Raw genomic sequence first — 14,829 nt, forward strand, 5'->3', positions numbered from 1 at the left:
ATAATAAATCATATCATTCAAAACTTTATCTATCATGTTTATGATCTGCCCCTCATCCTTCAATATTACACATTGATTTATTAGATGATTTGTCATAAGTAAAATATTAACAAAAGGATTTTCTTTATGGAGACTTATCTAAAAACAATCAACAATCAATAATTTATTTTGTATAAATACAAGTTTTAATAGCAATAACTTAAACCAAAACATATTTGTACATGAAACAGCAGGTTCTCTGTAACCTTTGTTGCATCAGAAACAACTCTCGATTATGACGTCTGCTTTGCGGGCATTTCACGTTGTTTGGGTCACCATCGCATTTGTACACATGATTTAAATTAATGCTTTTTATCTCCCAAATTTATATAATAAAGAGAATATAATAAAATAACATTATTAACCGGTTAACTGTAAACGTTTCTGTTCAGATCGTTTAAAGTTGATCTTGTTTTCGTTTTTTTTGTTTCTGTTCCTGCAAAATGTCATTCGTTTCTGTTTTTCGTTTGCGTTTCTTGAACCGGTACAGAGCCCTGATTAAAATATTCTTAAACATACACGGCAAGAGTATATTTTTATATGGGGACATTAGTTTGGTTGTATTGTACTTTTGTAATTTGCAAAATAGTCTTAATTAAACAACTCGAAAAAGAATCAGGATAAAAATCATGAATCGTGATTTCCCCAGAAAAAAATCGTGCTATATTTTTTCCATATCGCCCACCCCTAATTATAGTGCTAAGTTCTAGTCAAGTGCATTTATGTAATGTACAACACATTGATAGATGGATTGTACAGTACATGATTCACATAGTGGCTCTTTCACAGTAACACTTCAAGAATGCTGACGCAAGAATGTACAGTAACAGGCAGTATATAATCAATGATCAGTATACAATCAGTCACTTTTCATCGTTTGTCTCCTACTGGGGGCCTGTGTTGTTATTCCCAGTGTGCCTGAACATGATTTCATTAACCTGGCACTGCCTCTAAATGCTCCTCTGAGAGTAAAGACACACAAAGCCTGACTAGATTTAAGAGCTCTTTTCAATTACATGGACATCTGGCTTTCTGAACTTCCATTAGGACAAGAAAGCATTAAGTCATCAATGGGAATGAGACTATATTACAGTCCTTTTCGAGAAGCCAGTTACTTTAATTTATAAGGAACAGGGGAAAAATGTTACTATAGGTTACACGGCAAAATTTCTGAAAATGTCCTATATATTTCAGAACAGTTAGTGTTGAACCTTCACACAGGATGACTTTAACTGTGAATCATCCTAATTAAAAACTGTGTGATGTTTTTCAAAGGCCTGATTGATCATGGTCAGCAATGAAAAGCTTCATTAATACCTGATACAGAGATTTTCTTGTGTTTTCACAAGTCATCACAGCATTTTTCCATGCAAGCAAGCAAATGAATAAATAAATAAATGTATTTAGGTTTTCCATAAAGAAATTGATTTCATTTTTATAAGTGGTACAGCCCTGTGTAAGTGCCTGTGTTGTTTTGCTTATGAGCGCTCTCTTGATCTCTCTGTCAATTCTCTTAGGATCACCCATTCCAGTTTCCCATTCGTCTGTGAAGACGTCAATCATTATTACTTTCTGTGATGTAACCACCTTCGCTGCCAATGAGTAAGGAAGCCCAAAGTTTAAACTGACATGAGCCTTATGTGTGATTTTGGCTTGTGTTATGTGATAGTATGTTGATTTGACTTTAGAGATTGATTTTGTTCTTGTGTTAGTTGTGGTACGCTCTTACCATTTTGTATGTACTTGTTTCTGAATTCCCTTGGGAATCGAGGAGTTTAGACATCACGTGACATACTGTACATTTTATAACACACTGAAAACACCACTGTCTAAACCAGGGGTGTCCAAACTCAGTCCTGTAGCACCAGTGTCCTGCATAGCTTAGCTTCAACTTCCTTCAACACACCTCTCTGGAAGTTTCTAGTATACCTAGAAAGAGCTTGATTAGCTGGTTCAGGTGAGTTTAGTTAGTTTTGGAGGACACCGGCACCATGTTTGGACACCCCTGGTCTAAACACACAAGTTTAGAAGCGAGCGCCACTCGCTGTAAGTTTTGAACATATTTTTGGTTAGAAGTCTATGGTAGAAGTCTATTTTTGGTTATTAGTCTATGGTGTGCAAAAACTGCAGATGTTTTGTTTGATTTTCAAGTTTAATTAAGTTTAGAGAAGAATTTTCAGCCAGATTGGGGTTTTTGTTGTATTGTTGTTGTTTTTTTATTTAGCGCCGTTGAAATCTTCTTTTCTTTAAGAACATACATTAATTGATTTATTTTTCTTTTGTGAGATACATCAACTTGTACATTTTTATTTATTTTTTTGCTGTTTGAATTTGTTTCACTGTGTAAATAAATTAACTTATTCTTTGCATTATTTGGTTGTCGTTTTGCTATTTGAACTGTCGATGTTTAAGGTCTGATTTCTTTAAAATCAGTGATCTTCACTGCTTGATAAAAATACGATATAAAGTGGGTCTCAGACCAGACAAGAAGCACTGCATTATTCTCTTAAGCAAGTAGAAAACTCCACCTAAGTCAACTTCAAGCTTTATGATGCATTAAGTACATTTTCCCTCGAAGCATTGGAATCAGTACTCGGTTTTGGCAAATCATCATGACAAAGAATCTGTACTCTGTATCAGCTGCAAAAATCCTTATTAGAGCATCCTTAATATATTTACCAAGTTTTTTCTTAATGCGCTGTAAAACTAAAGACACTTAGTTAGATAGCATAGTTTGTATAGTTATTTATAATTAATAATAATAATGATGCATTTTATTTAAAGGGACCTTTCTCGACACTCAAGGTCACCGTACATGACAGTAAGGGCAGTTATTTATAATACTGATTATATAAAATAACTGTTATCAAAAAAAATGCTACTTGTTCAAATTGCTTATTTAAAATGAGCTGAAACAGCCCAAATCTTGAGATTTTTTGGGGACAACTTAATAGTTTACTTAACCAATTTGTGTTGGGACAACATGAAGAAATTGTGTGGAACCCTGCATATTTTACAGTACACAGTAACTGGTGACACATTTATTTTAAATAATATGATTTAATGTACATTTGTGATATTTTTTATTTATTTACGCACTTATTTAGAAAACTGCTTGTATAAAACAACTGATTATTGCCCACTGAAAATATTCATTCAAACAAAATGTTCATATAAATGTTAATAACAAAATAAGTATCTTTTAACACTAACATTATAAGTCACTCAAAATAAACAAACATTTATTTTCAGTAGCAATAACAGTTAACAGTGTTACCTTGTTAAGATTGAAATATCAATTCAATTAAAATATAATTTTATTAAATTCCAAACAATTCCAAATGTTTTATGCATTACTGATTTATTCTTTCATAAAACGCAGTAAAGATCAGGCTTTACTGTAAATATGCATCTCAGGTGATCAGTTAATGTTTCAGTTAAAATGTTTAAGGCAAACAAGAAAGTTGTTAAGAGAAAAAAATAAACTAGTGTCTACAATAAAAGGATCTAATTCTGTAAACAGAAGAGGCGGAGGGTGAACTGTAAAGCAACAGTTGATATAAGACTCAAGCTAAGAGACAACAGAGAACCACATCCCAGTGAATGTGCAAACAAAGACACACATCAACACCTAAAGCACAATGCATGTAACATGAGGACAGGCAGGAATCTAAACAAATAGATAGAAATCTCTGAGAGAGATAGAAATGTGCAACAAAGCACACAGAGCCAGTTTCATGTCCTGGAGTGAGACGCATATTCCTGGCATGGAGAAAGAAGTTCTTGGAAATTTGACGTGCTGTCTGGATGAAACCGTAAATCCAGTGTCAGTATTGTTTATATCTGAACTTCTGAATATTCTTTTCTGTTTATATGCAAGGTTTTTAATTAATCAATTTAAATCAAATAACAAAACCAACAAAACAAAGGCCACATCTACACTACAGCAGTGTGATTAACAGTTCAGCCATCCATCTCTCTAACCATACATCTATCTCCATATCCATCCATTCATCCATCTCTCAATCCATCTATCTCCCAATTCATCCTTCTCTTTATATCTCAATCCATCCATCCATCCATCCATCCATCCATCCATCCATCCATCCATCTATCTATCTATCTATCTATCCATCCATCCATCCATCCATCCATCCATCCATCCATGCAGCCATCTATATAGTCGGGCAAGGTCTCATTTTTTTAAGTACATCTTTAAATACATTAAGCCTACGATTATCTCGAATCATAAAACTGCAATGTACACCGTCACACAATTTTCACTGACAAAGTTCGGATTACGATGCATGCATCAACAGCAAAAACACAAGAGATTAGTTTTTTCACATGTAATTTAGGTCACTTTTAAATGTGCTTCTAAATCTGAAACATATCTCATTTCTAGTCATCTGACCCACAGTAACCTTGTATTATTCTCTTTTTTCTTTAGAGTTATTCATCATTACAGAATAGACAAGAAAGGCCTTTTTTCAAGATCATAAGCATATTAACACAGAAATGACACTTCACCTGTAAGGAACCAGCTGGCTCTAGATGTGTAACATGACACACTGACAGCCTGATTATCTGGGCTGTTTTCTTGGTGGCCGAGAGAAGCTCATTAGTTTGCCAACAAAAGACTTACAAGCAGAGAGAGAGAGAGAAAGAGAAACCCTACAAACAGAAACCCTACATGCAGAGTTCTGTGAGAACTTCATAAGCGTACAGAATTAGGCCAGTTTCCTTTCCTGTGCATTAAGAAACAAATCATCAAATTTTGGAAACACATTCAAAAGAGTGACCCCCGACTCCTATCATTTTAACCCTTTAACTGCCACACCAAGAAAAAAATTGGATTGCATTTTTTTAACTCCTAATGTCACTAGTTAACACACTCAATGCATTTTTTTTCAAAACATCCCATAATTTCTAAAATATCAACCTCTGTCAAATGGTTGATATGTCGGTTTAAAATAAAAGTACCAAAATGAATACATATACTATTATTTTCTTTTCAGCTTGGTCCCTTTATTATTCAGGGGTCGCCACAGCAGAGTGAACTGCTAACTTATCCAGCACATGTTTTTACGTAGAGGATGCCCTTCCAGCTGCAACCCATCTCTAGGAAACATCCATACACACTCATTCACACTCATACACTACGGACAATTTAGTCTACCCAATTCACCTGTGCCGCATGTCTTTGGACTGTGGGGGAAACCGGAGCACCCGGTGGAAACCCACGTGAACCGAGGGAGAACATGCCACAACTCCACACAGAAATGCCAACTGACCCAGCCGAGGCTCGAACCAGCGACCTTCTTGCTGTGAGGCGACAGCACTACCTACTGCGCCACTGCGTCGCCCAAAAACAAAACAATCAAAATAAAAAATGTTTGAATACCAAATCATCTTTATTTTTAATTTCTCATTTAACACGATTTCTTGGGGGGGTTTTTTTACAGTAAAACCAAAAGCAAGTGTAGTAGTGCAACAGGATTATGTTTGATTGATTTTTTTTAAATAAAACAAAGCTGTGTAGTGTAAACTAATATTTAAAACAGTCATTCTTTAAATGCTTTTAAAACTATGGTCAGCTATTTGGTAGAGCAGGCAGTTAAAAGGGTTAAAGCCACTATAAATTATGAAATGAACACTGAAAAAAAGTCCAGATTTAGTTTGTCATGAAGCTACAAACACAAACCAACACACTGAACACGACAAACAGCAGGCAGCATCAACTTGACATGCTCATCCATAGAATTCAGGCCAACCAAAATATAATAACACCAAAATAAAATCATCTATCGAATCTATTGGAATGAATCGGCGGAGAAACAAAGCAAACTTGAATGTTATTTGGACCTAAAAGGAGATTATGCAACAGTAACAGTCTAAGAGCTGTTAAGAACAGTACATTAAGAACAACAAATGATGAAATACAGACTGAGTGCTCACAGTCTGTAGAAACGGTCATGACAGAAAGAACTGGCATCCCAGAGTGAGGAGCATCACCCACAGCACAAACTATCAGCACATCAGAGCAAACATTCTATGCCTAATTCGAGCTCACCCACTCTGAATTCACAAAAATTAAACAATAAAACACAACTTCAGTATTTACTCATTTAAAAAACAGATCGCAGAACAATACATGAATGCCTGTCACAAAAAGAGAAAGAAGACCAACAAAAACATCAGTGATGCGCTTACAAACACCACACACACATGCAGGAATGCAACACAACAAACACACAGAGACAATTCTAAATTGTTAATGAATTATTATTGTTTAATCCTAAAATGTTGATTGTTAAATATACTGTTAATTATTGTTTGCTTTATTTGATCACTTACTACCATGTCATATGTTTTCATAGTTTCTATTTAATGTAACATCACGAATGCTTTGACAATACATTTAACATTTGTCATGCCAATAACGCAAGTTTAAATTTGAATTAGAAAGAATGAGAACGAGTGAGAGAGAGAGGGAGAGAGAGAGTGCGCGAGCGAGCGAGATAGAGAGAGATGAGAGAGAGCTAAAATGTTCTAGGTCGTTGCTAAGGTGTTGCTAGGTGGTTGCTAGGGTGTTTTGAGTGTTTGCTAGGCCGTGGCTAGGGTCTTCTGAGTCATTGATAAGGTGTTGCTAGACTGTTGCTAAGGTGTTCTGAATGGTTGCTAAGAAATTGCAAGGCAGCTGCTAAGGTGTTCTGAGTGGCTACTAAGACGTTGCTAGGTTGTTGCTAGGGTGTTCTAAGTCATTTCTAAGGCGTTGCTAAGACCATTGCTAAGGTGTTCTGGGTGGTTGCTAGGGTGTTCTAGGTGGTTACTAAGGTGTTGTTAGGCAGTTGCTAACATAAATTACCATGTTTCTAGCATAAATTTGCATGTCTTTAGCATTTAGTATGAATTAGCATGTCACTAGTATGTTTCTAGTATAAACTAGCATGCCGTTAGCATGAATTTAGTATGAATTAACATGTTTGCTAGTATGTTTCCAGTATGGATTAATATATTGTTAGTATGAATTGGTGTGTTGTTAGTATGCCCAATGTAAAGTCAATGGCAGTTTTTTTACAATGGAAGTCTATGGGACAGCTAGGGTGCCGCAAGTCGTTGCTAGGGTGTGGCTAGTAAGTTAAAAGGTCATCAGTGATTGACAAATTGGTAGTCTGAGTTAAATGAGTCTAACCGTAAGCATGTATGACAGTCTGGCGGAAAGTTATGATTTTCTCAAGCCACCATAAATATGATATATTGAATAATATGAAATATTATTAAAATGTTATCATAATATATATATATATATATATATATATATATATATATATATTTTTTTTTTTTTTTTTTTTTTTTTTTACTACTAGACCTTGCATTTCTATTACTTGCATTTCTTACAGAATGTCCCCACAATTACTTTATAACAATACCAGTAAATGTTGACCTTGTTGGGACATTTTTATGATGCCCATGAGGAAAACGGCTCATAAATCATACAGGACAATGTATTTTAAAATGTCAAATTGCAGATTGTTTCCTGTGAGGGTTGGGTTTAGGGGTAGGGTTGAGGTATAGGGATAAAATACAGTGGGGGAAATAAATATTTAACACGTCACCATTTTTCTCAGAAAACATATTTCTAAAGGTGCCATTGGCTTGAAATTTTCACCTGACGTTGACAACAACCAAACAACTCCATATTTGCAAAGAAAACAAAACTACTTAGTTTACAAATGAAGTTATCTGTAATAAAATGATGCAGGGAAAAAGTATTGAACACATGAAGGGAGCTGTTGAAAGATTGGTCCAGCCAATCACATGACTTGAATCCAATATAAAATACAAAATAAAGATCAGATTTAACAGATGAGACCCACAGAACCATTAAGATTTTTACACTCTGTTGAAGGCTGTGAAAAACTCACACCTGAGCAATTCATGTGACTTCATTCTCCATATGAGATGCGTCTTTATACTGTCATTGCCAAAAAAGCCTTTTATTTAAAGTATTTAATACATTTCAGTAGTTCAGTACATTATTCTTCTGTCATTACATTGTTATTACATATAATTTTAATTTTGTTTTGTTTTTATGTTTGTATTGTTTGGGTTTTTACTAAAATCTGGCTCAATTCCATGTCAACAGCTCCTTTTGAATATTTTTCCTAGATTATGGCATTATTTCTATGGAAAGTCCCCATATAGATAACTCTACTCGTGTGAGGATGACTACTGGAAGAAAGAGCAGACCCTTCACACAGTTGACAAACTTACAACATGAAGTCCTGCTCCCAGCACGGCTGGTCTCCTCGCACAGTGATGGTGGTACTCTTCACATTTTGCACTTTCAGCGTCACATAGGCATTGAATTTATCTAGAAAGGAAGCAGAAAACACATGTTTATATACATTGTTTCATTGGATTGGAAACCCAATCTATATGTACTTTGAGAGCAGAGTGAAATCTGAGGGTAAAATTCAAACCGGATCAACATAATCATAAAGGTTCCCTTTCACATCGATCAATGAAAGTGACAAAATGCTGTAAGAGTTGTCACTCAGTAACTTGAGCTGCACAAACACAATTCTGTAGGCCATTGTTGTACTTGCAAGTACTTGCAAATGATGTGCATGATGTCACCATGTTCAAAAAAATCCAGTTTTTTGTGGCTTACACAGAGATGAGAATAAAACAATTTTCAAAACAGTTTTTTTGTTTAAAACAATTTTGGAGTAATTGCATTTTTGTAGCCTATTGTCCACATTTAGAACCTCTATGTTAAAATAAAAAAAAAAAACAGAGGGGTGACACCGTGGTGCAATGGGTAGCACAATCGCCTCACAGCAAGAAGGTCGCTGGTTTGAGACTTGAGGCTAGGTCAGTTGGCATTTCTGTGTGGAGTATGCATGTTCTCTCCGTGTTCGCGTGGGTTTCCTCCGGGTGCTCCGGTTTCCCCCACAAGTCCAATATGTGGTACAGGTGAGATGGGTATGCTAAAATTGACCGTAGTGTATGACTATGTGTGAATGAGAGTGTATGGGAGTTTTCCAGTGATGGGTAGAAGGGCATCCGCTGCTTAAAACATATGCTAGATAAGTTGGCGGTTCATTCCACTGTGGCGACGCCAGATTAATAAAGGGACTATGCCGAACAGAAAATGAATGAAAATAAAACAGAAATATTATCAGTCATCTTGACCTGAGGGGTGTGTCTGATCAAATGCTGCTTATAGATAGCGTTTGATGTATTAAGTACCCATGATAACAATATCATGTTCATTATGATGATAAGTAATACTTTATTTTAAGGTGTCATTACATATGTACCTATTATATATACCTATTATACCTACATGCAACTAACTAAATCTAACCTGAAATCGATCGCTAACCTTATACATTGATGAAAAAAAATGTTGTTTGCTGTTTGTTCAAAAAAATTTATTAATTAAATCTAGCTTAGTTCAAAGTCTGATCATTTGCTTCTTTGTTTGGAGTGGGCAGTCCTTCTGTTGACAGCTTCAGCGACAATATTCTTAGCCACGCTCCTTTTACTATTAGTTTGCTATAAGGGAATAATGCAAAAAGAAAGGCCTGCCTCCTACTTAAATATTCAGTTTCATTTGGAAGTACATCAACATACTGAAATAAAAGACTCAACAACTTTTTTTTTTGGTTCACGCTGTTTTTAAAAAAAGATGTAAACAGGGTTAATAACTAAAATGGTTCCCATTGCCTGAGGTGGTGTGAACAGGCCAAAAAAAGCAGGAACCCTACGTGCAATACAGATATGTGCCCGCTGGTTGAACAGGTTTTCCTGGGAATCCCAGAGCACATGTGGCAGGACTGTGACTGAATAAAGCCTGAGCAATAAAGCTAAGAGTGAGAGTAAAGATTAGTGTGATTCCCTTCCCCCAATGACAGAGAGCAAGAGTCCTGACCTCCATAATCTCACATCACATCCACAACACACAGCTCCAGGGAAATTCATGCGACAAAACAAGTTTGCTGCTGTCATATAACAATATTTTGAGTTGAATTTTCCTCAGCTGTGTTTAGATTAATTTGGTTAGGATGTAGTTTAAATTATCTGAGGTCAACATCATTATAAGCATTGCACATATTTAAGCCTTTAAAACATGGTTATGAGGGTCTGAGAGGTCGATGGTATAATCTAGAGTATTATACACTACCAGTAAACAGTAAGGATCAGTAATGATGATGGAAAATCCATTGCAACAATGCAATATCGGAACATTGCAAACTTTAAAGAGCATTAAATAAGAAAACAAAATCTTTTAAATTGTAATGATATTTAGCAATTTTTGATTCAGTAAATGCAGTCTTTGTGAACAACCGTTTTCTTTTAAAAACATTGAAAACTCTAACTGATTCCACACATTTTACCAGTCGTGTATTCTAATAACATATTATAAGATTTCATTTCTTGGTAATGTTCTTCCTGCTTGCTTCTGAATATTGGTTGCACCACATTTCTTTCATATACATTCCCATAATTTCATATGTAGAAAAAAAACTAATTTACAAAATAATAACATAACAGTGATGATAATAAACGTTTTAGAATAACGATTATAAGGAAAACATGCTAATAAAAATATGTACATTCATTATTTTAACTTTTCAACAATTGCACTTGTTAAAATTATGAATAGAATATAATCAAAAACTAAAAACAGAAAAATAATAATAAGTTAATTGAAGCATTATTGTTAAGAGGAATACTATTATGGTTATTAATAATTCCACATTGAAAATAAAGATCACTAATCACTCAAAAAAAATAAGTATAGAAAAATATACAATTATATTTTACTTTCATTTCTATTATAAACATATTTGATTTTTCTGTAATATGTCTATATAGTTTTATTAATTTGTACTTTAGTTTTTACATTAGATTTTATAAAAACTGAATGAAAATAAATGTCCTTGGCTGAAATAAATATTATCTAACTATATAAATAATATACATTTTTATTATTTAGTTTATGTTTATTTTGACATTTATTTAATGTTTTCGTTTTAAGTAACTATTTATTTTAACTAAGAATAACTATGAATAGTAAATAAAATGAGCATTACAACACTGACAAGTCTATATGGAATACTTTCAATCATATTCATAACCACGGTCCTTCATAAGCATGTACACAAATGTAATGCAAACACACGTAGGCTCTATGAGGGCAGCAGAAGGATTATGGAGCAGTGACATAACAACACTCTTCATTTTTTCAGAGCTGGTCAACACGTGCCCGATCATACAGTCTGCCAGCCTGTGCCCAAAAAAAAAAAAAAAAAAAGCAGCAAAACAGTGGATTTGCATGAACAAATAAATGCATACAGTTCTCTATGAAGATCCAGAGCAAAAAGAACATCACAGGAGTCCTACTTCATGAATTATTCATCGATCAAATTATAAAACATTGTTAACAGCAAAGTCTATAACAATGAAAAGTATGGTTGCGGTTTAGTTGACAACAGAACTGCCTTATGAGGATTTTTAATTCAACTACTGAAAATAAACAACAAAAACAATGCAAAAGACTTTGTATTTATGTATCAATACAATTTGTATGTACTTTAAAAACTATTTTAATTACCATAAAGAACAAATAATAATTACAAAGCATAAGAGGAATAAAAATAATATAAGGAAGAGTACAATTTTTTTTTCAATCTTAATATTTGAATTTCATATTTTGTGTTAAGCCTAAAATAAAATAAAAACAATACAATACAATAACAATCAACAGCAAAAACGACAATAATAATGTTATTTAAAACATTATATACTTCTAAAAAACATTGGTATGTCACATAACTATTTTGCATATTAATTACCATATTTAAAACATAAGATACAAAACAAATAATGCAAGTCTACTTCTACTACTAATAAAAATAATAATAAATAAAAAATAATAATCAACGAAATGAACGATAAATAAACGAAGGAATAAAACCATAATTGATTATGAGTTTACTAAAAGAGAGCCAGGTATCTTTATGTCAACAAGTTCAGCTCATGAGAAGGCTGGAAGGACGTCAGCTGTTAAAACAGATTTGATCAACTCTCATTCTACACTGTTTGCTTCCTTGTTTCAACAGGTTTCCACAGAGACAAAGGCAATCAGACCTCTCCAAGACAACACAAATCAACACTGACACCAGTTCAAATAAGACACTGAGGGCAAAAGTACCATACAGTCCATTCACAATGATCAGAGATCAGCAGATGTTTGACAAACTTTAGTATTAAAGGGATAGTTCACAAATAAAAACTACTATCCTGTCTCCATGTACTTACTTGCTCCAAACCTGTGTGAGTTTTTGTTTAATAGAAAATACGTTATTTTGAAGAAAGTTGGAAACCAGTAGCCACGGACGTCCACAGTATATTTTCCTACCATAGAAATAAGTGGGAAGCGGGTAAATTATAAGTATACATACATAACATGTATCTTCTTTTTTGTTCAAGAGAGAAAAAAAGGTTTGGAACCACTTGAGCCTGGGTAAATGGAAAACACATTTTCAGAACTGAAAAATAAAATCAAAATAGTTTCTTTTAAAATGATTTCACCATGAAAAGCCCAGATGATAGATTATAAAAATACACTTGTTTTAGAGTAATCAATCAGATCAAGAATCAAATATTCAGCAGCACATAGTATAAGCTTTCAGGATTTAATTTTCTCTTACTATCCATTGCGGTCCACATTATTTAATACTAGCTACATTATGATGTAGCATCCATAAACTAAGAGTTGTAAATACTATACTTCTATATATTATATAAGATACGATATAATACACTTTATTATGTTTATGCTTCAAAACACTAGTATTTACCATGAGTTACTCTAGTGGTTTTTCCTGTAATCGTGTAATTCATAATTTGTCATGATTCTAAGGGTTAAAGTATGTTTAAAAACCACCCTGTATTGTAAATAACAATGTGCTACACTTTAAATAATTGTGTAATAGAACAAATAAAATGGCACTAAAGTGTTTAACATTTAAAAACATCTGTTTGTTTGTTTGTTTGTTTGTTTGTTTGTTTGTTTGTTTGTTTGTTTGTTTGTGTTTAACACCATGGCAGCTTCTATGGAAATTTTAGTGGCGAGAAAATGTATATTGGAGATATAAATTACATTAAAGACACACTTTTCATTCACAATATGCTTTGTTCATATTAAATACACAGTTCAACTAAAAATGAAAATTCCATCATCACTTATCACACCAAATTTATCAACCTGACTTTTTTCTATTGATTTATAAATTAGATACTTGGAAGAATGTTGGAAACCCAATAGGTGTGCTCATTTCAGTTTATTTTACCAACCGACAACTGCAGCTTGTTAACCGAATATTAAACGTTAACAGATAAATATTAAAATGATTATTTAATAAAAAAATTATTGACATGTCTATTTTGTGTGAACCTTAAATATTTTAAAATACTGATTTATTTAATCATGCGAACAGCAGCATACAGAACATAACAGAGCATCTCCACACACCTGCAGTGTTTAGGACAGCATAGAAAAAAAGAATAAACTAAATAAAAAGAATAAAATAAACAGGCCTGCTCTAAATATTTTTCTCTTAAATTACAAATTTTGATTATAAAACGAAAACACTGACTGAATCTTTTTTAAGAACTGGCATAGGCTGTTTATTCCAATCATGTTTTTGTCCTCCTGTCAAATAAAAATATCAGGCTACCTTAAATAGAGTGCTCCACTGAAAATATGCATTTAATTAATGCTTCGTTGTTATTATTATGTCACAAAACCCCTTTTAACATTTTAATAGGAGTCATTAATTTAAAGACTATGTCATAATGACTTATTTCCTTCGTCTCACTCGCGGTTCATGTGTGCGCACTGCGTGTGTATATATATATCCGTCTGTGTCAAACTGTGACCAGAAATATTCTTCTTTCATTTTGCTTCTTTGACAAAATACGTCTGTTCACACCTATCATGCTTTCCCGTTCCAAAAACGCGAGGCGCACCACACTGCCTTTTGTGTTGACAAGACAAAAAAAGAGGTGCGGTGCTCTTTTTTATGTCACTATAGGAAACGACTGAATCAGCTGGGCTATTGTGCGCAAGTGTTGCTGTCCATGTTGTTATAATTGTAATATATAATAACAATGTGATAGTCATGATTTGTAAAGTAATACAGCTCTGGATAACTTGAAACTGCGACCACAAGTCTCTCCTCTATCATTAAAAGTTATCCACCGTCCTGACCAGCCTGATCTCACGAGAAAACGTAAGTATTTTACGTTTTGACAGTTTAGTGGCTAAGTCGTACGAATTCGTACGAGTTCAGTCGTACGAAATTGTACGATTTTAAAAAGGAGGCATGGCACCTAACCCCACCCCTAAACCCAACCGTCATTGGCGGATGAGCAAATCGTACTAAATTGTACGAATTAGATCATACGAATTTGTACGAATTAGCCACTAAATCAAAAAGTTACGAATTGCCGTGAGATTGTGTTGTCCTAACAGCAACGCTGTAGGCACCTCAACAGAAACTCTGCCTCTGCGGTCATTTGATTGAAGAATGAAAAAGACGCGACTGTTGTAACGCACTTTTCCGCTCAGGGTTGAGTTTTATTTTAACCGCGAGCACACAGCGCACATCGGCATTACACAAGGCGTGCAGGGCGCATAAGCAGCGCGCAAAACACTCACGGCTGTTAAAAACCAATCAAAAAATACCCTTCTCAACACAAAAAACGCTT

General features: G+C 34.1%; 1 protein-coding gene across 1 annotated transcript in view; it reads right to left on the reverse strand.

Annotated features, from left to right (window-relative positions):
- Nucleotides 1–14,829, reverse strand: part of unc13bb (unc-13 homolog Bb (C. elegans)) — a 128,312-nt gene that overhangs the window by 82,851 nt on the left and 30,632 nt on the right. The window contains exon 3 of the mRNA XM_056467035.1: nt 8,317–8,416. Within this exon, the coding sequence (XP_056323010.1) occupies nt 8,317–8,416 (100 nt within the window). The remainder of the gene's footprint in view (nt 1–8,316; nt 8,417–14,829) is intronic.

This window comes from Danio aesculapii, chromosome 10, assembly GCF_903798145.1.
Source record: "Danio aesculapii chromosome 10, fDanAes4.1, whole genome shotgun sequence".
NCBI classification, from domain to species: Eukaryota; Metazoa; Chordata; class Actinopteri; order Cypriniformes; family Danionidae; genus Danio; species Danio aesculapii.